The sequence below is a fragment of the Onychostoma macrolepis genome, chromosome 09, assembly GCF_012432095.1.
Source record: "Onychostoma macrolepis isolate SWU-2019 chromosome 09, ASM1243209v1, whole genome shotgun sequence".
In the NCBI taxonomy this organism is placed as follows: Eukaryota; Metazoa; Chordata; class Actinopteri; order Cypriniformes; family Cyprinidae; genus Onychostoma; species Onychostoma macrolepis.
Window position 1 is genome coordinate 34,230,131 of NC_081163.1, and position 25,604 is coordinate 34,255,734.

Below are 25,604 nucleotides of genomic sequence, written 5' to 3' on the forward strand. Positions count from 1 at the left end.
CAGTGTGGCTTGAATTAATCTGAAACATTGAAAGCATTTGAATTCAGATCTACATTAGAATTATTGAGGCATGAGTTAAACGTATGGTTTGGAATTATTAAAACAATGTGTCTGATAATCAGGATGGATTTGTCTGAGCTTTGACCTTAAGATTCTTCACTTTGCTTGTATGATTTGTAATATTCAGGGTGAAGCTAACACTGTTTCACTGATATGTCAAAGCAGAGCCTTCCTTCCCATCTGAATCCACGCTTGGGACAAGGCGTAATGATATTGCCAAATCCCTAGCTTCCCCTCCAAGCGGTGTTCTCCCTCAGACAAGCCCTTATCCTTCCTCTGCCAGCTGCTGAGTCACTAGGCTATTGAATACTCAGAGTGTGTCATTTAGATCATACTGCTGGAGCTTACCTGTCCATGCCTACTGAGCCTTATGACTAAGTTTGGTTGTTCCCAGACAGACTAGTGGGTTTGTCCGCCCATGGAGAGATTTATGAAGCATGGGCTTCCCGTTTCGCTCAGCACTCCCACCTGTGATAGTCTCATCAGGGCTTTAAAGTGGGAGTTAACCCCGTGTTCGCCTAGAACAGTATATATAGGGTGTTTTAGAAACATAAATTAGAAACAGTCATTAAAAATGTATTAAAAAACTGGGTAATTTAACTTTTATGTTGGAACTCTTGCATCATGCTCAGGGCTTGCAAAATTTCAAAATCCCTGGTAGCCCTTCGGGCAGGTACTCTTCAGATTTTGGTAGCCCGAAAATTAATTAACTAGCCCGAATTAAAAAATTACTATTTTCTTTTCTTTTCTTTTATTTATTTAATATAGAAAATCAGATAGGAGTTTAAATGTCAATCAAAAATATTTTCAATACACAAATTTCAACAAATATGAAGGAAGGAATTTTATTTCACTATTTACAGGGTATCTGCAGAATTTTTAAAAATATATTTAATTTATGACCCATTTTAAGAGCTGCACAAGTAAAACGAACACAGAATGAGCGGGGTTGGACAATGTCTATGGTAACATACAGTTTTGAGCCATAAAATTACATGATTTACAGTTCAGATACAGGTTTCCACAAAAACAAAAATCTTATACAACAGCGTTTCAGGCTATAGGCCGTTTTTATGAAAAGGGATCAATCAAACATATAAATTGTTAATTTAAAACATATAAATATTACTGTCTTAATTGTTTAGATTTTTAGAAGGCACATCAACTTCTTTCTCATTTACAGCTCTATGTGTTTGTTGCGTAAAAACATGAGTTGATATCTGCATTGATCTGACCATAAACAGTAAGAAAGGCTTATTGGAAATGCAGATTCACTCTCTGCCACGAGGTGGCGCTTTAGGAGCGCTGAAATATTGCGGTTTCCCTGGAAACGCTGTACACAAAGCAGTTCTGCGCTCATAAACGCTGCTTTATCAGGAATTATAGGTAAAATGAAATTAAAATGCCAACGACACGTTTCTGAGGACAGTCGGTTACCTTCAGATACATTCACATAAAGACATCCGCGCCGCGTATTGACTTGAAATGTGCAGCGCTCATTATTTATTTCCTTTTGAAGTTTAATCCTGCCGTATCACGACTCATGTCTTTCCGTCCCCAACTGTAAGACCTCTTGAAATTATAATTAAGACATTTCTTACACCATTTAACATATTTAAAACTTTTTATGGCCTTAATTTTGATACAACTCACTTTCAGAGTTTTTAAGGACCCGCGGGAGATCTGTATTTAAGGAGCCCGTCGGGCAGGCGGTGATACATTTTGGTAGCCCGACTGGAAAACACAATAGCCCCGGGACGTCGGGCTTGCGATTTTGCGAGCCCTGATGCTGAAGTGTAGTGAACTGCCGGCATGTTTACCTATTGTAGTGTATCCATGATATGTGCGTGAAATAGATGCTAGCACAGTTCAAATGTGTAACTGGAGAAGTGCTAAATGTTTCAGTCAATGATTTCTCAAAATCTAAATATTGAGAAAATCGCCTTTAAAGTTGTCCAAATGAAGTTCTTAGCAATGCATATTACTAATCAAAAATTAAGTTTTGATATATTTATGGTAAGAAATTTACAAAATATCTTCGTGGAACATGATCTTTACTTAATATCCTAATGATTTTTGGCATAAAAGAAAAATCGACAATTTTGACCCATACAATGTATTTTTGGCTATTGCTACAAATATACCCCAGCGACTTAAGACTGGTTTTGTGGTCCAGGGTCACATATGAGTTAAAAATATAGTGCCTTGTACCTGAATAATTCATAGGTGCGTTGGATAAAAGTCCATTATATGCTTGAAAAAAATGTACATCCCGCGCACTAATCAAACTTGCATCATTACGAAATTTTGGAAGCAATGTTTCGGTCAATTAACCAACCTTCAGGCTTACCATAAATTTACCAAAAAATTGCTTTTTTTAAAAAAAATAATGGAACATCCTTGTATTCTATGACTAATTTTTTGAAATCCTGTATGAACACCCTCTTCACTGGAGTGAGATAAAGTGCATAATGTTGATGGAAACTGGGCAAATCCTATACAGCTGGAAATGATGCCATAACTAAACAAAATAAAAAACAAGGCCCCTTTTTGACATGTTTCTGCATATAGAAATGAAATTGTTTTGAAGTTGAGCCACGCAATTATTGTACATGGTAATTTACTCGGGCACTCATGCCCATCCATAGCATGCAGGAATGTATATGTTTCTCATTCACATACTGATCTGAGGAATGTGGTTCATTCCTCATACAGCACATGCGTCCATTCATTAACAGAACCATAAATACATTTCCGGCTCAGTGTCAGCTATGTTAAAAATACCCACAAAGTCCACTTCAGAGGAGCAACCTAAAAAAGGATCGATGTAGTGATCATGTCGCCTGGAACAACAGCTGACCTGCTTTAAAAAAAGGAATTCCTACTTTTAAAGTGTCTCTCGAAAGAGTGTCTCACATCCAACACCGGATTCCTTTTTCAGATAAATTCCTGTCCTGAGGATCTCAGTCTCTTTAACCCTGACCCGAGATTCCTAGCCATGCCTCCTAGTCGCCCCGTAGCTCTTAGATTTGAAGTTCCTCTGGTTTGGGTTTCACAGTATTCTTCTCACTGTGGCTTTGACTTCCTCAGGCAACCTCTTATGGTGCTGAGATGTTGATGGCAGCTGAAATCGTAGCTTTTCCTCTTTGCTCTGTTGGGTGTGCTAGACAGGAAGAACAAAACAATAAAATAGATTTTTGTGTTCCTGTTCCACACCTATTTTGTTTATCAGACCTTTTATGGGTGCATCTCTTCTTAAGGAGAATCCTTTGGGGTGTTTGCATGTTTATTGTTGATAATAAGGCTGTTCTAAGGTTGCAGGCACCTAGTTGCATCGTTGTAATCTCTTATTATGACTAATCAGTCACAGGATTGACCGTATGTGCTCAGTAAGTGCTTTCGTCATGCTGCAGGTCGGTGTGAAGAATTATGGATTGTCCTCTCACACGTGCAGGAGTTATTTCAGTTCAAACCGGATTGCTAGTTGATCCAGTCTTGAGCAGGAGTGGGGCTATACATGAGTACAGCAGCAATCCCACAAGGCCATATTAATCCCTTTCACTGTGGCCTGGACTTTAGCAAGGCTTGCTTATTCTCAGGACTGACTTGTTTATTAGTCAGTCTGTTATACAGTTTTTTCTGTGTGGATATTGACAGGATTTATTCTTTGTGTGACCAGTTTTTTTACATGGTTATTAGGTTGTGGTGTGCATCTGGACACAAACCCAGATGGATTCACCCCAATCCAACTCTTTGTTCAGTTTGTGGGCTTAATTGGTTTTGTGTGGCCAATCTGTTGTTTTTTGTTCATTATGGAGTTTAAGTACCTTAGTTGTCTAAGTTTGCAAATGCCAAAAAAAAAAAGTTCTCATCACAGCATGGCGGTTTTGGAGCACTTTTGGAAACGTTGTGCAGTAAACCACAATGTCCATGGCTCAAGAAGTCTTGAGTAAGCATGAGTAAGAACATGTCCCTTTTGGTGAGCTGTATTGAGTTTATTTGACATAGCAGCAATTTTAAGCTACTAAATATAGTAAGCATTGTTCCTTTTGTTGTGATCAGGCACTAGACTTGTCTGTAATACATTCAGTGGTTTTTAAATTGTACACTGTAACCTCTATTTTCTATTTTCTATTTTTTTTTCTAAAAACATTTTTGGAGCAATTTTTGACCCAAATTTGCTATTTTAGCTACACTATTAAAGCTATGGCAATGTACGGGACTGATTCTTTTTAGACACACTTTGCAGTGCCTTTTAAAGGGCGAGCGCGTGTAAATAGCGCTTCCTCTGTCATCTCCTTTGAGGCCCATGTGTGCACTGCACCCCTTCCCCCTTCATTTCTTAATACTGTACCTCTGCAGTTGTATCTCCATCTGCCGCCGTTCCTGCCCCCTGCTGATGTACAGCGGCCGTGGATCCTCGCCATCAACACCAAATTGAGCTTATTGAAAAGGCTTTTGTTTTGCCTAAGGGGCAAATTATGTGGAAGTAGTTGCCAGTTTGTGCCAATATACCATTCAAGCCTTGAGGTCTATTGAAGGTTGTCTGGTTGAGATGGTTTTTGGTGGATATTGTTTGTGTTTTTCATCTTTTTTGTAGTCACCAGAAGAATGGCTTCATATGAAAATAGTCATTATGCTAATTCCAAAATGTGATCATATAGGGTTAATTTCATTTTAGTCATCTGAGTGTAGACTATCATTTGTTTTCTGTGTTTGTTTTTCTTTTCTAAAGAACAGCGTCTTTGATACAAGCTACATTTGACAGATTTTCCTCACCTTTATTGAGCATATGTGATCATTTGCTTTTTAGACCTGTGAGAGTGCATGAAAAAACAAATGATCTGTTAAAACTCTTATAACGGAAGCTCAATGACTTGAAAAGCAGTTTTCCAGTGAAAAAGATTCATGAGTGTTTGAATGTTTTGGCATAATAGAGCATCTGTACAATTATCACCCACTCGGGGCCAATAAATTAGTCAGGTAGACCCACCTTTTCATAATAGCTGTACCATCCCATCCTTCCTGTCCTTCTGGTGACGGTGCAGCATTATTTATGTGCCCCTGTCAGCGGCTGTGGCTCGGGGCACTGAGAGCAGACGGGTGTAGCAGACAGGCTTTAAAGGCTCTGATTAACACAATCAGTTCCTTTTGCTGTAATCTGTTCACAAGAGACATTCTAGACCCCAGAAAGATTCACAGGGGGCCGTGGAAGGCCTCATTTTCACTGAGGCCTATACACACAGGTTACCAAAAAACAGAAGAGATGCTGGTTAATTGGGCAGGACGTTTATATTACATTTTTATAGATTTTTATCTAATATTTTACAATGATATTGTATACTCATTTCCTCTTTTTTAAATAAATATTTTTCTAAATGTTTTAGGGCTTTATCTCTAAGGAGATTAAGCAGTTGCACAGCTGACATGTAATATCATCCTTCAATTTAAGCTTGTTTAATGTCAAACCTGCTATGACCTCACAATGATTTGTTTCATAATAGTTGGAATATTACTTTATGTTAATGCTAGCACACCACCTGTGACTTGACCTGGACTCCTCAGCTCAATGACTGATATGTTTAAACTACTTATGAAAAATTAATGTTGCTGGTATATATAGGAAATATCTATTTTCTGTGGTATTTTTGCAGTTAAAGAAATGTGTATGCAATGCATGCATGCTATGCAAAAACAAACGTCATTGGTTCTCATGCATCAAGCAAGCACTTTTGAGCTTCTGTTGACCATATTTGATGTGCTTTATGTATGTGCATTGATTAGTGCTTATATATGGAAATTATATAGCCTAAAATGAATATGTTCATCATATAGAGTGATTGTGTTAAACTCGGATTACTCCATTCATGTGGACTACTTTCACAATGTTTTATGAACGTTTTAAAGAAGTGTAAACATTTTTGAAGAAATAAATCTCTACATTTTTATTTGGAAGATGAACAAAAGTCAGAATTTTTTTTTTTTTAGGTGTATATCCATAGAAAGAAATAATCATAATCCTTGCTTACTTGGAGACCAAGAGTATCTTGAGTAAAAAACTCAACATGTAATTGTTCATCCAGCCCAGATGGCGAGTTTCCTATTTTAGCACAAGTTTTGCCCTGTGATTAAGACATCACGGAGAGACATCTGTGACATGTTGTGGAATACAGTCATAGGTTAAAAAAATGAGTTCAAGCATCCTGCCATCCTATTAAACTGCAACCGTATTTAAGAATATTGCCGTAATTGAGTCCCTCTGCATTGTTGTGAAACCTATATTGAAATAACTGTAATTAATTTATTTTTATGTGACTTTAAATGTGTCTCTAAATGGTGTTTAAATTGGTTATAGTCATCATTAGATGATCAGCAAGCTAGCTGTGCGCATTACTAGATGTGGCAAAGCGGATTTAGCTTGAGGCTTTGGAACCCCAACCAACTCCTCCATCAGAGAAATACACTTCTCATTATGTTCTCAGTGGGTAGCATGACCTGTGTGGCACTATCACTGTTATTTGCTGATGTATAAGGGATGTTGGAATAGTTTTCGTTTTTTTTTGCAGAACACCAGTAGCTTAGCGCTCCAGGTGGCAAAAATAAATTGTACAGTCAAACAATTTATGAGATTGTTTAATGCTGAGTTGAAGTCTTTGTACTTTAGTCAACATTTATTGTTTTTCTGGCTCTCCACATTAGAAGGAACCTGTGCAGTAATCTGACTTAGTAGAAACCTCAACAACAGCTGTTGTACAGTGTGTGAGATGAAGTCAGATGCAGTATAGTGGCATCAGGCCCATCAAAGGCTTTTGAGATGCTAATGACTGTGGACAGACCTACGTATATGTCTCTATCATTTCCTCATGGAGATGTTTTGGTACTGGAGAAGCTTCCCTTATGTGCTTTGTCAGATGAGGGCTGATCTCTTAAAATGGCCAATTATATCTGAACAGCTGTTCTGTCATTGTTGAATGCAACAACTGAGAAGATCTGCCACATCAGTAAGAACTCATCCCTCCTCTCTCATTTTTTTATATGATTGAGGCCATGTGCTCCATGTTTGTGTAGTGATTCTGTACCTAGAGCTACAGCTGTTAACAAAATACTACACTTTATTTTGAGATTGTTGTTCATTTGAATACACTTTATTTTACTGTTTGGCTTGGCTTAAGGTTTACGGTAGACCGTTTGTGCAGACAATTTGTCCAACTTCTATGCATCCAGTCTTTTTTGTAGTATTAATCCTTGGTAAATATGATCAAAGAAGGCTGTGAAAATAAATGTGTATTGTTAATCCTTATTTTAAAAAATCACAAAAATCTAAACTTTCATTGGATAATAAGAATTTAAAATGAGGGGAAATATCATTATGAAATAAATGTTTTTTTCTCAAATACATGTTGGACATAATTACTGGTAACCCTAGAAATTCTTATGAGTAAAATATCTCTGAAGTATATTCCCATTCATATTCACAATTTTAAGCACTCCAGGGTGATTATGAACATGAAATTATCCAGCTATGGCTTCCTGTTTCACAGAAATATAAATAGGAGGGAAAACAAAGCCCAAATTTCTTTAATCATCCATCACAATGAGAAAAACCAAAGAATATATTTCTGATGTGCAGCAAAAGATAATTGAGCTTCACAAATTAGTGAAGTGGCTTTAAGAAAAGAGCTAGAGCAGTGAAAATACCCATTTCCACCATCAGGGCAATAATTAAGAATTTCCAATCAACATAAAATATTAGGAAACTGCCTGGAAGAGGACTTGTGTCTATATCGTCCTAATGCACGGTGAGAAGGAGAGTTTGAGCGGCTAAAGACTCTCCAAGGACCAGAGCTGGAGAATTACAGAAAATAGTTGAGTCTCGGGGTCAGAAAACCTTTAAAAAAATTAGCAAACAGCACCTACATCACCACATGTTGTTTGTGAGGGCTTCAAGAGGGCTTTCACCAAAAAACAATCTCCAGCATATTCAGTTATCAGACACAACTGGAACTTCAAATGGGTCAGATGAAACTAAAAAATGAGCTTTTTAGCAGCAAACACTCAAGATGGGTTTGGTGAACACAGGGATAAAAAGTACCCCATGTGTACAATGAAATATACTGCTGTATTTTTGATGTTGTGGGCCTATATTTCTGCTGGAGGTCCTGGACATCTTGTTTAGACACATGGCATCATGGTTTCTATCAAATACCAACAGATAAAAAATCAATAAGTGACTGACTCTGTTAGAAATCTTATAATGGGCCATGTTTGGATCTTCCAACCGGACAATAATCCAAAAACCAACCATAAAAACAACACAAAAATGGGTCACTGAGCACAAAACCAAGCTTCTGCTGGCCATTCCAGTCCTCTGACCTGAACCCTGTAGAAAATGAGTGAACTGAAGAGAAGAAGCACCAACATGGAGCTGGGAATCTAAAGGGTCTGGAGTGATTCTGGATGAAGGAATGGTCTCTGATCTCTTGTCAGGTGTTCTCCAACCTCATCAGGCATTATAGGAGAAAACTCCTATACTATTTTGGAAAATGGAGGTTTCAAAAAGTATTGAATTAAAGGGTACCTTTAATTGTGTCCAATGTGTATTAGAGAAAAATATTTATTTCATAATGATATTTCCCCCCATTTTAAATTCTTATTCTCCAATGAAAGGTTAGATTTTTTTGTAATTTTTAAAAATAATAATATATCAAAAGGATTAACAATGCAGATTTATTTCCACAGCCTTCTTTGATCATATTTACCAAGGGTACCAACAAATCTGACCATGTGTGTATAACTTGTAATTTGAATAGTTGGTTTTAAAAAATTGGATTTAATAAAAAATCCATCCAATTTAATATTTCTGCACTGTAAACAAGGCTGTCTACTGTGTGGGAGTATTCATCCACAAGTTTCATTTACTTAGTACAATACAACCTGTCATGACTGTTAATCACCGTCTCCAGGCTATGCTTTATGCAAATCAGTCAAACATCTCAGTTGTAAGGTTAATACCATTAAGTGTCACAATCTCTCAATGCTAATAGCACTCTTTCTGTCTATTGTCTGGTCTGGGGGAAGTCTGGGAAATGTCCTTCCCCTGGGGCCACGATCTCTCCATTAGCTAATTTCTGATCAGCTGCACCTTCTATCATTTATTCATACTGCTGTCAGCCTGGTGACGGAGCGTCAAGGCTGTTTATCTGATCCTTTACAAAACACTTGTCCTTCTCTGACTCTCTACTGTCAATTCAACTGTGAATTTACATGTTCTAAATTCTTAATGTTGTTAATGTATCACTCAGTCATGACGTAAGGGCGCTTGTTGCAAATCATTCCTGAAATATGTGCCAGAGTTTAAGAATGTTTGAGCTCACCATCAGGAATTTCGGCTGGGACCCTGATTTGAGGTGAGGCAAAACTCTCATTGGCTTGCATGATGTCATGCAGGTCTGGGGAGGTTGAGGTTGACACGGGGTAGGGAGAGCTGTCTTGGTTTCACTTGGCGGTAGCATGTGACATACAGTAGGCATCTTAAGGTACAGTTTCCCCTCTTGCACTAGATTGGGATTTTGTTAGACTTTTGTGTGGTTCAGTTGCTCTTGTCATGTATTTTAATGGAATCCAGAGTTGTACTATTGAGCAGGTGGTTAGACGTGCAAAAGTAGTTTTGAATATTACATTAACTGAATGAATATTTGTAGTAAAACAGTAGAGACATTTCCATTTCAAATAAATGTGTTCCTTCAAAGTTTCTATTCACCAAGTAATCCTGAAAAAAAAGCAGCAGTAGTATTAATCCTAACAAATGTTTTCAACAATGATAATAAGAAATATTGAGCGGCAAATCTGCATATTAGAATGATTTCTGAAGGATCATGTGACACTGAAGACTGGAGTTGTAGTGGCTGCTGAAAAATAACGGTGTCACGGGTGCGTGGTTGTAGGATAAATATAAATGAAAGACAGGAGAACGAAACAGCATCAACTCACTTTCCCATTTAATAACATTAAGATCGGACAAAATAATGAGGGAGAACAGAGGGCTTATAAACTGACAGGAACAAAAGAGCAAACAAGATAATGGAACTCAGGTGGGGACAATGAATTGACAATCAACTAATGAGAAACGGAACCAAACCAAATAAGGAAAACAGGAACTCAGACGGGTTGATCATAAGAGACTTATTTTAAAAACATTTTAAAATCTTACTGGCTCCAAACCTTGTGTATTTCATCATTTAAACAAGTGAATCTGTTGCATAAATAAGTGCTTTGATAGCCAGTTATAGCTTTAACTTTACAATCTGAACTGAGAAATCAAATTTCCCTTGATCTTTTGATATATAAGAGGTCATTGTGCTATAAAAAACATTCTGTAAGTTTCAGAACTCAAAACTTTCTTGTCAGTCTAAAAACAGCATATATTGAAGCTATTCTGCCAAAACGACAGCTTGTGGAATATACCACTTTATGGTGTAATAGTGTGACTAAACACCGCCTCCGCAGAAGATCATCAACGCCTGCTTCTACAGCACTGCCTGTTTAGTCCCGCCCACCGATTCATGCATGTAGTAGGTAAATGACGAGAGCTGTAAATGCAGGTCTACGCAGAAACCAAACGATACACTTTATTTGATGAACTTTACTTTTAATTAAATGCCAGGCCATGTCAGTAAGTACTTGGTCCTTTGTTCACTTCATTTTATCGTGGATTCATTTACAAACGAGGCACAATTTGACGCAGGATTTTCAGAAAGATTGAAACTAAAAGACAATGTTGTGCTGACTATATTGGATTCGACAGTAATGTCGAAACACACGTGAGTAACTGTTTTTATTACACGGTCTCCTATTGCTTTGCCTGTTATTACAGATCGTTTGATATGTATTGAGTATTTATGTGTCCATCTGCGAAGGATGTAGGCTGTCAAATATACACAACTGTTAGCCAATCATAGCAGTGGTCGTTTACTTCCGAGTCTACAATCTGCCACGCCTTTTCTCAAACAGAGCATTCTCATGAGGGGAGTCAAAACAGGACAGAAAATAAACTATTACTTTGAAATTATGATGTTTTTTGATGCAAAAGTATTGATAACATAAGTGGACCTCAGAGTAGGCTACAAAATAATTAAAAAAGGCAGTTCATGACCCCTTTAATAAACACAGTAGTTGACCTCAGTAACCCGCTAGGCAGTTGTTGACTGTCCTAACCCAACCCTACAGGCTATGTCAACACTATTCAAATGACATATGTAGATCTGGAAGACTTTAAACTTGAGCCTGTAAGGTCAGCAGTAATTTCAGTCCATCTAATCAGATACCAACCCGTAATCTCACTCATTTCTTGGCCAATTTCTCTTCATTTCTGTCACTCAGTATTCCTCAGATCAAATCCCTGATCCTGGACATGTTTCTGCAACTTAACTTAAAACTTTCCAGTCACTAGTGACTGATTTTAAATAGAAAAGAGCAGTTTTCTGTTAGCTTTGAACTGTCATCTGCCATATTGCACAGTAAATGAGCAGTTGAACCAGTAGAAGTCCTAATGATGGAGAAAAGTTTTGCTGCCTGGAATGAATTCAAAGAAATGCTTTGCATGGTTGGTTTTTTGCTCTATTACTGTCTCAAGATAATTACAATAAGTGTAGCATAGTGTTATGCAATTTACAGATTAAACCAAGACTCGTTGAGATGTCTGTAGCAGTGTCAGTCAGTATTAAGCTTCATCAGACAGTTTACACTTCAGTATAGCTGAGGCCCTCAGTAACACGAAGAGCTCTTCACATCTGCACAGCTGCACTGAAGGAGAGCCAGAGGTCAGCGGAGGTGTCAGCATTGTTATGATAATCTGAATAAGTGCCACTGTTTGAGATCTAAACAGTGTGCAGAAATCTCTTTGAAATGTAGCGTGACCAGCTGCTTTCTAAAAGACTCTTTATGATATTTGTGAAGGCCACAGGAGTTCTTCTCAAACAAGTTTTCTTAAACAAACTGTCTAGTACTTCTAGTACGTTCTCTGTCCCTCTGTTTTTGATGTCTCATGCATAATCGGTCATCCGAGGCTAAGTAATAGTGTGAGTGGAAAAAAATAAATTAGCTTAGGACTAATTGCCAAATAACATCTAATTTTGTGGACGTTGATTAGTTTTCTTTTGTTGAGCTGATTGGATCACTCGATACTCTTGGTCTTGGGCTTCCTGCCACAATGAGAAAGAGACACGCCACCTTGCACTGTGTAGTCTCATTAATGATTGAGGCTCATTAATTAGCAAATCTCCTCCAAATTTGGCACCGTTAAACACACAGAGGTAATAGTAGCCTTTTGTGAGGGTTCAGAGTGACGGAGCGTTTTAAACTGTGTTTTCTGTCTTAAAGGGCAAGGGACTATTTTACTCTTCTGTGTTAGCAGTTGACAGTTACAGTTAAGTATTAAGATATTTTGAATTTAATTCATCAACTTCGTCATACTGTAACTGAAGTAGTGACAGGTTATTTCCTTCATATGTGACTTTGGACCACAAAACCAGTCATGTGTCAATTTTTCAAAATTGAGATTTGTACATCACCTGAAAGCTGAATAAATAAGCTTTCCATTGATGTATGGTTTGTTAGGATCGGACAATATTTGGCTGAGATACAACTATTCTGGAAAAATCTGGAATCTGAGGATGCAAAAAAATCCAAATATTGAGAAAATCACCTTTAAAGTTGTCCAAATGAAGTTCTTAGCAATGCATATTACTAATCAAAAATTAAGTTTTAATATATTTACAGTAGGAAATTTACAAAATATCTTCATAGAACATGATCTTTACTTAATATCCTAATGATTTTTGGCAAAAAAGAAAAATCGATAATTTTGACCCATACAATGTATTTTTGGCTATTGCTACAAATATACCTGTGCAACTTAAGACTGGTTTTGTGGTCCAGGGCCACATATTGTGATGTACTTCTGAGAGATTATTGGAAAAGAAAAAAATGTTAAGGTGGCAGCTTGGTTCTATCCATTGGTTGTTGATTGGATAAAGGCAGATCTGAATGTGAGCTTGCCGTCGATTGTAAGAAAGAGGTGGCTTTAAGCGGACTAATGATTGGACAATCCAGAGAGTATTTTATCGTTTCACTGGAAGATTCAGTTATGATATTCTGATTAAAAACGACAAGATCAAAACAGTAAAAAAAGAAATCCATGCACAGATGAATTGGTCATAAAATCATTAAGTTATGCTATATGTACTGCAAAGCAGAATGTTAGTCAATTATCTAATCGATTCACTGGCGTTCCAGCTGAAAGGAGCTGATTCATGTCTCCGACTATAATGCTATATAATATGAAGGAGTTATTTTGTTTGCACGTGCTCTGCAGTTTGACAGACAAAACCCTGCCTCGGAGTTGCCCAGCTGGCCTTTGTTGAGGGATTTCCGCTCGGCTGCCCTCTGGGACCCGAGCATGACCATTCTGCTTTGAGACGGCCGAGGTGATGGAAAGGTGGGGGAAGGAGGGGATGAAATGATGGAAGTGGAGGAGAGAATGGAAGGAGGAGGTTTGTGTTTCTGTGACCATCTGTTGCCTATACAATAAGACCCGTGCACAAAGCAGGTTTACACTGCTGTCCTTTCAGAGGCATGCATCATGGAGCTCGCTTCTGGAAAATCTGTTAACCTCACCGCATAATCGTTGACATCATACAGCGGTTTGCAGCAGTGCCAGTGGAAACATGTCTGGTCTTAAACGTTGTCATTATAGTGGGGATATTATAAGACTTTCAGACTTCTTCTTCTCCTTTGAGTTCTCTCAAAATAAATATGAAATACAGGACCTCAAGGAAGAACCCGTCGTTGCTGTTTCAGCATGATTTAAAAAACATTACCTGGTAATGCAGTAAAAAATGGTAATGTTTTGGGAAAAATATGTTCTACTTGGCCAGATGCTAGAACTGTAATTTATCTCTGTCCATTCTGCCTTTGTATGGGGTCATGGGGGGAAAAGTCACATGTTTTGGTGCTACTTGACATTGAGTGTCCTTGAGTAGACAACATCTGTTATTTGGCTGTATTTCTCTCTGTAGACTTGAAAGATCAATTGCTGGGGTGGTTGTTTACTAGCCCAAGTCAAAGAGTTTCTATGATAATCTGCTCCCTAGACACAGCTTGGGATATGTAATATTTTTCACCCGTTTTATCATCCACCAGGCAAAATCATCAGTCTGATTGCTTTGAAAAGTAGTTGCATTGAGGTATTATTTTTGACTATATGGACAAGTTCACATGGGCATGTTTATTTTTTTGTGTCAGTTTTTTCATAATGCCTAACACTAATTATTCGAGCATTCCTTAGGGAAACATTAAGATTATCCTTGAATATTTCTTATTTTTCCACCACATAATGATAGATTTCAGCAGTCTGAACCACAGTTATCTGAATCATGAAGAAGTTAATACATTAGTTCTTCCCATGCCAGTTTTTTTTTTATTATTTATATGTAGTAATCATTAAAATGCCCAACCCACAATGCCCATTTATTTATGGATTATTATCCATTATGTGATTTATCTTAATTTGCAACTCTCATATTTTTGTATGTTCGTTTTTGAGTTGGTTGCATGCACTAATGGTCTCATTCACTCTCATATATATTTGATTATTTATCAATTAAACACAAAAAGATTGAATAATCCCACCACTTTAAATGCAGTCAATCAACTATTGCAAAGGCTCTTGTGTTTACTTCCTTTAATCTATGAGATTAAACACAAGTAATTCAATGACACCATGTGCCATGAAGTGCAAATGCTGTAAATGAGAATTATGTAACAATGGCATCTGATCTTCTTAAATCTGTAGACCCTGCTTCAAATGTAATTCAGTTTGGTCAGGTCACGTGAAACAGCTTTTCTGAGTCCTGCGCTTAAGTAATTTTCCTCTCGTGCCAGGCAAAGACCTGGCTGATCTCTCTCATCTGATCGATAATTCCAGCTCAATAAAATGATGCCCTTTAGCTGCTTTAATTGTATTCCTGTAAGTAAAGGTATTTTGTTGTCAGTGAACGCCTATGGCACACATTAACTGATGGCGTTAGTCATATTTAGTTTCACGCATGTGTGATGATTAGACATGTCAGAGAATTTGAATGTTGGCTTTCTGTGAAAGCAATGGGAATACATTAGCATACAGTTTTAACCTCCCCACCTCTTCTTTTCTTCAAGCCCTTTTAACTCCGTCCCATAGCCCCCAAGCATTAGTGCTACATTTAGCAAGGCTTTGAGGCTTTTTTTGAAACCTGAAAAAGATCCTGTTGATACAGGACATGATGCTGTGTGGCACATACGGAAAAGAGATGACTCTAAGTTAAACTTCTATAGTAGTAAACAGGACACTACAACAAACAGAGTTTTTTGTGTTCCCATTTTTTCCAAAAGCAGAAGAGATATCTATGACTCTTTGACTATGACTCTCTTTCCATGACTCTCCAAAAGAGGAAAGAAATATTGAGAGATTGATTACGGTGGTCACTAGAGAGAAAGATCCATCGTCTTGCATCACTCAGTATGTATTAGAAATACCATATACACAGCAGTGTAAACTTGTTTTATGTAATTTAATGCAATGCGATGTATAACTGTACATTACATTTATTTTCAAAGTTAACAAAATCATGTTAATAACAGTGGAAATGCATCATCACAGTCTGCGAAAAAAGTCCATGGAACTGAATGGTGACCAGGTGTTGTCAAGCTCCAAAAATGACAAAATGTCAGGGAAGTGCATACAACATGTGCACTATATGATGTCATGCAATAGCTTTGTGATGAACAAACTGAAATCTAACCTCCATTTAAGCACTTTTATACTTCAATGGTGTCTTTTTTTTGGAGCTTTACAACCTTTGATCACTATTTGGAAAATAGTAGCATGAACATTCTTGTAAATTTTCCCAACACAAGAAAGCTAGTCAAATGTGAACTATCCCTTTAATGACTGCCTCCACTCATTATAATCCACTCCTTTCCAGTGTATCATATGTCTATGATCATCTTCATACCGTGTGTATTGGAAAGAGTGCATGTATATTGTGCGTGTGCCTGCACATGCTGCCTACGGGACCCAGTGCTGTTGCACATGTCAGGTCGTTATTAATAGTTAATGAGGATTGATATCCCTGAGCTCTGACCTTGGGGCTTGGGTTTCCTGGTGGAAGCCGCTCCCATTGATCCTTTGGTTCTCATGTGCTGTTGGACAAACTACTCTCTCAACACTCCATTGGCCGTCTGAATGGCCGCGCTGTGGAGATTTATGCCTGTCAGAGTAAACGTGAGGGCCATCAGAACCTGGCACACCATACACACTAAAAGCCCATTCACACCAAGAGCGATAACTATAAACTTTTATTCTGTTTATTATAAGCAGTTCTGTCATCTGTCGCTTTAAATGTTTAAGCTATTTAAAGTCAGGTGGATCAATGTTTTTATTGATCATCAGCTGAAAAAAAAATGTTCTGAAAGTGATTCCAACAATATGAATCATCTGTGTCATTGTTATTATTATAGTTGTGGTATTAATGTCCCTATTCCTTTAGAATTAAAAACACTTTTTAAAACTTACTTATAGTTATAGTTGTCATTATCGTCTTTGGCGTAAACAGCTCTTAAGACAGTGTTCGGGTTCACAACAGAAGGAAGTGACTAGTGGTCTTAGCAGCCAGACTTGTGTCTTCCTGTTTTTACATGATCTCCATTTCTGCATTCTTGGCCTTCCGATTGAAAACATGGAAGCTGGCGGCTTTGTTTAAAGCATGCCACACAATTAGACAAAAGCATTGCTGGACCACCCTTTCATTGCAGCTATTTTCATCATTTTGAACAAATGCCTAACTTTTATAGGCATAGTTGACCCATAAATCATCATTTACTTACCTTCGTGTCATTCCAAACCTATGTTGTTCCAATGTTGTTTTGGACCCCTTTGACTGTAATTGTAAGGACAAACTTGGGTTGTCCAGAGAAAAATTGCTAGTGATTTCAAAGTGATCAGACTTGGGATTTGACTTGATTGCCTTGGAGCCAGTAAGCAACCACCCAGAGCACCCTAGAAACTACTTAGCAATGTCCTGGCATCCCCTCAAAACACCCTATTATGGTGGCGAGTGCACAAGCAAAGGCCCCTTCACTGACATGAGAAACAACCATCTCTTTTTACACGGAGACAAGTAAAGGGTTTGGTGCTGCCAGAGGGCTTTACTTTGGTTTACAGCATGTGCTGTTGGCATGAATAGTGTTCTGTGCTGCCCATGTGCCCACAATGTGCGTTTAAACCCATTGGGAGGGAGCTTTTTCCCAGTCAAATGCACCATGTCTATGAAATGCAAGCGTAGCGAGATGGAATGACTGTGGTGCTTTAATGATGATGAAGGAAAGACCACGATGGGCTGTGGTTGAGTTTGCTGATTGCTATTGGATCATTTGAAATTCCTCTCTGATATTCTCTCTGTATCATCTTGTTCTATGCTCAGCTCTTTTTAGAAGCACATAATGTTGCCTGCTCCATATACATACATATTTAATTTCTGTACCAGCCGCAATAGGAGGGAGATGTCTGTCTTAGGTCATATCTTTAATGCGTGTGCCTTGTTATGGCTGCACTTGATTGGTTTGCTGTGTTTGGTGTCTCATACAGTCTGTCTGTCTTTTAGGGAGCTCGTGTGTGGGTGCGGGATAAGGAGCAGCTCCTGCCCTCCACCGTCAGCTGCTGTGATGACCGGACCCTCATCCTCACCACAGACTATGGAGAGGTAAGAAAGACCGTCTGCTGAAAACACATTTAGGAAACATCTTTAAAGGAGTTATTTCACCTATTTTAATGTAGTTAAAATAGTTCACACAAAATCTTCATTTTAAGATCTTTAATATCCAAATTCCATCTTTATTTATGACTAAACAGGCTTGTGCCATTGTTTTTGCCATTATGTGAATTTGGCTGCCCATCTGTCTGAGAGAGATAAATGTAAAGGTCTTAATTGTGTGAGGTTGTGCAGGTATAGTATGCTTTGACTGATCTGCAGTTTTAAAGCTACTGAAGGACCTTTGATATGAATAGCAGGAATGTCCATAAGAGAGCCAAGTTTAGCCAGTGTGTTTAATCAGTATGGCCCTCTGTTAAAGCATTGTGTCTGGAGGAAATCCTGTTCTCATAGCACAATGAGAATGCAGGTCAGAATATATTTATCAGATGTGTGTCAATACGTAGCCTGTATGCTATGTTCTGGTACTTCAGAATGTATGAATGTGATATACTGTTCAGCACATATGTTTAAATATTCTTTGCAGACTTCATATGATACATCTCTTTCTATCAGTCTACTTCTATCTATGTCTGTTTCTCTCTCTATACACTTGTCTCTTTATGCACTAAAAAGTCGAAGGACCATTTTTTAAAAGAAATTAATACTTTTATTCATCAAGGATGTATTAAATTGTTCAAAAGTGAATGTAAATAATAATAATTTATAGTGTTATAAAAGATTTTGATTTCAAATAAATGCTGTTCTTTTGAACTTTCTATTTATCAAAGAATCCTGAGAAAAATATATCACGGTTTCCGAAAAATATTAAGCAGCACAGCTGTCTTCAACATTGATAACAATAAGACACGTTTTTTTTGAGCATCAAATCATATTCAAATGATTTCTGAAGGATCATGTGACACTGAAGCCCGAAGTAATGGCCATCACAGTAATACATTTTCAAAATACATAAAAAAACAGTTATTTTAAATTCTAGTAATACAAACCCGATTCCAAAAAAGTTGGGACACTGTACAAATTGTGAATAAAAAAGGAATGCAATAATTTACAAATCTCATAAACTTATATTTTATTCACAATAGAATATAGATAACATATCAAATGTTGAAAGTGAGACATTTTGAAATGTCATGCCAAATATTGGCTTATTTTGGATTTCATGAGAGCTACACATTCCAAAAAAGTTGGGACAGGTAGCAATAAGAGGCCGGAAAAGTTAAATGTACATATAAGGAACAGCTGGAGGACCAATTTGTAACTTATTAGGTCAATTGGCAACATGATTGGGTATAAAAAGAGCCTCTCAGAGTGGCAGTGTCTCTCAGAAGTCAAGATGGGAAGAGGATCACCAATTCCCCCAATGCTGTGGTGAAAAATAGTGGAGCAATATCAGAAAAGAGTTTCTCAGAGAAAAATTGCAAAGAGTTTGAAGTTATCTACAGTGCATAATATCATCCAAAGATTCAGAGAATCTGGAACAATCTCTGTGCATAAGGGTCAATGCCGGAAAACCATACTGGATGCCCGTGATCTTCGGGCCCTTAGACGGCACTGCATCACATGTCTTTCGGATGAGATGTTAAACCGAGGTCCTGACTCTCTGTGGTCATTAAAAATCCCATGACACTCATCGTAAAGAGTAGGGGTGTAACCCCGGTGTCCTGGCCAGATTCCCTCCACTGGCCCTTATCAATCATGGCCTCCTAATAATCCCCATCCACTTGATTGGCTCTATGACACTCTCTCCTCTCCACCTGTAGCTGGTGTGTGGTGAGCGCACTGGCGCCGTTGTCCTGTGGCTGCCATCGCATCATCCAAGTGGATGCTGCACACTGGTGGTGGTTGAGGAGAGACCCCCCCACATGATTGTAAAGCGCTTTGGGTGTATTGCAATACACAATAAAGCGCTATATAAAAATGCCTCATTCATTCATTCATTCACATACAGGAATGCTACTGTAATGGAAATCACAACATGGGCTCAGGAATACTTCCAGAAAACATTGTCGGTGAACACAATCCACCGTGCCATTCGCCGTTGCCGGCTAAAACTCTATAGGTCAAAAAAGAAGCCATATCTAAATACGATCCAGAAGCGCAGGCGTTTTCTCTGGGCCAAGTGTGGGGTTGCATGAGTGCGTGTGGCATGGGCAGCTTACACATCTGGAAAGGCACCATCAATGCTGAAAGGTATATCCAAGTTCTAGAACAACATATGCTCCCATCCAGACGTCGTCTCTTTCAGGGAAGACCTTGCATTTTCCAACATGACAATGCCAGACCACATACTGCATCAATTACAACATCATGGCTGCGTAGAAGAAGGATCCGGGTACTGAAATGGCCAGCCTGCAGATCTTTCACCCATAGAAAACATTTGGCGCATCATAAAGAGGAAGATGCGACAAAGAAGACCTAAGACAGTTGAGCAACTAGAAGCCTGTATTAGACAAGAATGGGACAACATTCCTATTCCTAAACTTGAGCAACTTGTCTCCTCAGTCCCCAGACGTTTGCAGACTGTTATAAAAAGAAGAGGGGATGCCACACAGTGGTAAACATGCCCTTGTCCCAACTTATTTGAGATGTGTTGATGCCATGAAATTTAAAATCAACTTATTTTTCCCTTAAAATGATACATTTTCTCAGTTTAAACATTTGATATGTCATCTATGTTGTATTCTGAATAAAATATTGAAACTTCCACATCATTGCATTCTGTTTTTATTCACAATTTGTACAGTGTCCCAAATTTTGGAATCGGGTTTGTATTTTACAATTGCATTTTTTTTTTTTTTACTGTACTTTTGCTCAAATTAATGCAGCCTTTGTGAGCATAAGAGATTTCTTTCAGATCTCTTCCATTATTTCTTTCTCTGTGTTTAATCTATCTTTAGTCCTGTTTATATGCCAAATTTGGAAGAAAATTAGGTTCTTTGTAACATATTGACAGAATTTATGGACCATCTTGGAAGCCTTCCATTTTTTGCATGCATATTAGTGATCTGTGTGTGTCATTCTGAACATACAGCTATAGCACAAATTGATTTCTTTCTTGCTATCCCAGTTCCACATTTAAATCAATTCAGACTGATTGTCATTTGCAGTGATGAGCACTTGAGTTTTCACGTAATTCTTTAGTTTAAACTGTCAGTTTATAAATTCTGGATTTATTGCACATACTGAAATTCTTCTATATCAATTAATGTAAATGACTTCCACTCTGTGCAATTTGTGTGTCTGTTCAGCCCAAATTCAGCCAAGTATACATTATGTGACCATAGAGAGGGATTCGGAGACCAAACCAACTACAGCCGATCGTGAAAAATTATATCTCTCATTTTCAAGTGTTAACACGCCAAACCACAAGTTAGACTCTTATGGGGCTCCCATCATGCAATGCAGCACCTGACTCATAAAACTGCATAGTAAAGTGTAAGTGCATGGGACCCCATCACATGTTTTATTTAACAAGCTTACTGTGGCATCCATGGTGAAGCAGGGGTCAGCAGAGATCAGGAAGGTGTGTGTGAGTAGAGTTCAGTGAGGCGTGGAGAGACTGACACACTGCTCATGTCTGGGGTGAAGTTTGAGCTTAGGCTCCAGAAGAACAACTTCCTCTGGCCAGAGTCAGTCTATCTCTCCATCTATTGTCCTATATATCATCCTGTCAAACATTCATTCTATAGTTCATTCACTCTATCATTTGTTTGTTCTATCTTCATTTGATCTATCTATCTATCTATCTATCTATCTATCTGTCTGTCTGTCGGTCGGTTGGTCGGTCTCCGTCTGTCTGTCCCCGTCTGTGGGTCGGTCGGTCGGTTGGTCGGTCTCCGTCTGTCTGTCTGTCGTCCGGTCTCCGTCTGTCTATCTGTCTGTCTGTCTGTCTGTCTGTCTGTCTGTCTGTCTGTCTCCGTCTGTCGGTCGGTTGGTCGGTCTCTGTCTGTCTGTCTGTAGTTCTATCTATATCGTTTGTTCTTTTGTTCGTGCTATTGTTCTGTTGTTTGTTACATCATTTTATCTATCATTCTATCTATCATTCTATTACCCTATCTATCGCTGTATCTGTCATTCTGTCGCTATATCTATCTGTTTTGGTCTTTATCTGTGTTTTTATCTAAAGCTGAATAATGACTGATGTATTAATACTGTACAATAATTTTAGACTTTAAATGGTTTTAACACAGTTAGCAGCATATTATAGACTCTTGGCTTTCACGAAGTCTGTAGTTGGTGTTTTGTAAAGCAAACCCTGTGTTTTTCTGGGATTGCTTTGGGCAGGGTGTGACTCAGCGCTGGTACAGCGGATGGGTTGAGAGAAGACTGCTTCCTGTGAAGAGTATAGCCATTTCAGATGGTCCCCATGTGTCTGCTCACTTACTGGGCTGTTCCTGTCCTCCAGACCCCACCCACATCATGCATATTCATATAGGCCATGCTCAATAATACAGCAGGGTGTGGTCTTTCGAACACAAAGCCTCATGCAGCACACTTGCACGGAAGAGCGGAGAAACAAATATGCCAGTTACTCTTTTAATTATAAACCTTAAATCACTTAAAAACTTAATTTTAATTATATACACAAAAAGCTGAGTTAGATTAGAATTTATTCATTTTGTTTAGTTAGAGTTTTACTGCTTGAGATATAAAGGCAACAATAGTATTTTAATTACATGGATTGTAGACAGTGCTTTGATGTGATGTCTAATTACAAAAATATATTTGCTAAATATGTGAACACAGTCCTTCCAAAATGCACTGTAGAGATTATATTTATTCATTCTCTCAGATAGTACTTTTTATGTGCTTTCTTTTAGCCACAATGGTGCATCAGTCAGCGGCGCTACCCTCGGTGAAAAGGCCACATTAGGAAAACATTGATTGTGTGCTTAATAACTCTAGATCAATGGATTTAGCAGATGGCTTCACATGCACATGCACGTTTAGGGGAGTGTGTTGGTGCTCACGCAAGTGCATTGATGTTGTATGTGTACATTGCATTTATTGAATGCTAGGACTTGAAGTGTACAATACTTACAGGAAGGAATATGTCATTTCTCATGAAAGTCATGCAAAATGAAATGAAGATTCACTATAATCGCTAATGCATAATCACTGAGGAAGTCTTGCTGCTGAGGAAGAGAGATAAACCTGCATGGACAATGGAAGCAGTTCCGCTAAACCACTGGAAATTTAGCATCTTACCAGTGATTGCATACTGGAACACAAATAATAGCTCCAGGAAATTCCATTTATTTATCTAGTACAGTGCATCATTTTTCTAACTGACTGCAGTGGTTGTTTTTTCCTCATGTTTTATTGATGACCTCATCATCAGGATTCCCAATACTCCCAGGGCTGGTCCATTGCTTAGCAACCAGAGGTGATGTTCCCGTTTCCTGGCACACTGTCAACACTGACACCCATTGTCCTGTCTGAATGCCTGTAATGTGCTAATGGCACTATGACAAGCTGACTCCCTGCCATGTGTCAATTTGCTGAGCACAGCAGGCCACTATAACCTGGGGTGAACAGATGATCATAGACGTTAAGTACACTCTACTGCTGTCTTGAAATATTCTCACAAATATAATGACAATTCGGTTGTGTTTTGTAACATGTGGTCTGTTACTGTTGCTTTAGAATAAGCTCAGAACAAATGAGGGCATTGGTATTTCTTGTATTATAGCTTCCATTATGTTTTAATATTCACCTGCTCTGTAGGCCATTTTCCTGGTTCACTGTTTACTTTGTAGCTGCCATGCTGCTCAGTCAGTTGTCATGTCCCTCTAATTGTCACGGGTGCGTGGTTGTAGTAAAAGATATAAATGAAAGACAGGAGAACGAAACAGCATCAACTCACATTCCCATTTAATTAACTCAAGATCGGACAAATACAAGGGGAGAACTGAGGACTTTTATAAGAATGGGAACAAAAGAGCAAACAACATAATACTAATCAGGTGGTGACAATCAATTAACGAAAAACGGGACTAGACCAAATAAGGAGAACAGCAACTCAGACAGGCAGACACGTGACAGTACCTCCCCCTCCCGGAAGGCGCGTCCCGCGCCATAACAACAACACTAGGGAGGGGGGGGGGGTGCCCTGGAAGCCGGTGCAGGACAGGGACACCGGGGAGGCATCCAGGGCGGAACAGGAGACTCCGGGAGACCATGGCGGGTCAGGGGAGACCATGGCGGGTCAGGGGACTCCGGCGACCATGGTGGGTCCGGGAGCTTGAGAGGCCTTGGCGGATCCGGGGACTCGGGCGGCCATGGCGGAGCAGGGAGCTTGGGAAGCCATGGCGGATCCGGGGGTTTGAGTGACCATGGCGGATCCGGGGACTCAGGTGACCTTGGCAGGTCCGAGAACTTGGGTGACCATGGTGGAGCAGGGAGCTTGGGCGACCATGGCGGATCCGGAAGCTTGGGCGCCCCAAGACGGAGCAGGATTCACTGGGGTATAGCCCCCCCCCCCCAAAATTTTAAGGGTGGAATTAGGGGCTTTCCGCCTCTGGAAGGGATCTGGAGGGTGTTCTGGAGGGATAGGCTTTAGGGGGCGCTCTGGCAGCGCGGGCTCTTGGCGGCGCTCTGGCAGCGCGGAGCTGGACGGAACCAGCAGAGACTCTTGGGGGCGCTCTGGAAGCGCGGACTCTTGGGGGCGCCCTCGTGGCGCAGGCACTGGGGGCGCCTTGAGCGCGGACTCTTGGGGCGCCTGGAAGCGCGGACTCTTGGGGGCGCCCTCGTGGCGCAGGCACTGGGGGGCGCTCTTGAAGCGCGGACTCTTGGCTGCGCTCTGGAAGCGTGGATTCTTGGGGGCGCCTTCATGGCGCAGGCACTGGGGGGCGCTCTTGAAGCGCGGACTCTTGGCTGCGCTCTGGAAGCGCGGATTCTTGGGGGTGCCTTCGTGGCGCAGGCACTGGGGGGCGCTCTGGAAGCGCGAAGCTGGACGGGACCAGCGGAGACACAGGAGAGCTGGACGGGACCAGCAGAGGCACAGGAGAGCTGGACGGGACCAGCGGAGACACAGGAGAGCTGGACGGGACCAGCGGAGGCACAGGAGAGCTGGACGGGACCAGCGGAGGCACAGGAGAGCTCTTGCGAGGAGCTGGCACAGGCGGGCTCTTGCGAGGAGCTGGCACAGGCGGGTACAACATCCCTTCATACTCCACCAAAATTCCTAGGGGCACTTCAGCCTCTGTCGGCGGGCTTGCCATACTCTTTGGCGGTGGGCTTGCCATACTCTTTGGCGGCGGCACGATTGTACGATTCTTTGGCGGCGGCAGGCTACTAGAGCTGAGGATGAGGGAGGTGCTCTGGAAGACACGGGGGTGTTTGGGGTCGGGCAGGCGGTCCGAGCGATTGGTGCGATATGTGGGGGTTCTGGGCATGAGGTGAGCTGGCGCGATACGGCGTGCTTCTGAGTGGGCTGGATGACGAGATGTACGATGGCCCTGTACTTTGTAAACTTTGAAGTCGGAACCATTCAAAAACAGTACAAGATTAATAAGTTATATCAGGGAAATCTCTGAGGCAGGAAGATCACAACGGATTGTGTCATCGTCCAGCCCCCGCAGAAAACACACACCAAGGGCGGTGTCGCGCCAGCTCAGCTGATGAACTAGCTCACAGAAATCCTCCACATACCGCTCCAATCTCCGACCGGCCTGCCGCAAACCCCACAGCCTATCCTCCCCCGTCATCGAGTCAGTTTTGGTTAAGGTCCGATCT

General features: G+C 39.9%; 1 protein-coding gene across 1 annotated transcript in view; it reads left to right on the plus strand.

Moving 5' to 3' along the window:
* The window catches only part of myo10l3 (myosin X, like 3), an 83,727-nt gene that overhangs the window by 1,743 nt on the left and 56,380 nt on the right, over positions 1-25,604 (plus strand). Inside the window, exon 2 of the mRNA XM_058787433.1 lies at positions 17,757-17,855. Coding sequence (XP_058643416.1) covers positions 17,757-17,855 — 99 coding nt within the window. The remainder of the gene's footprint in view (positions 1-17,756; positions 17,856-25,604) is intronic.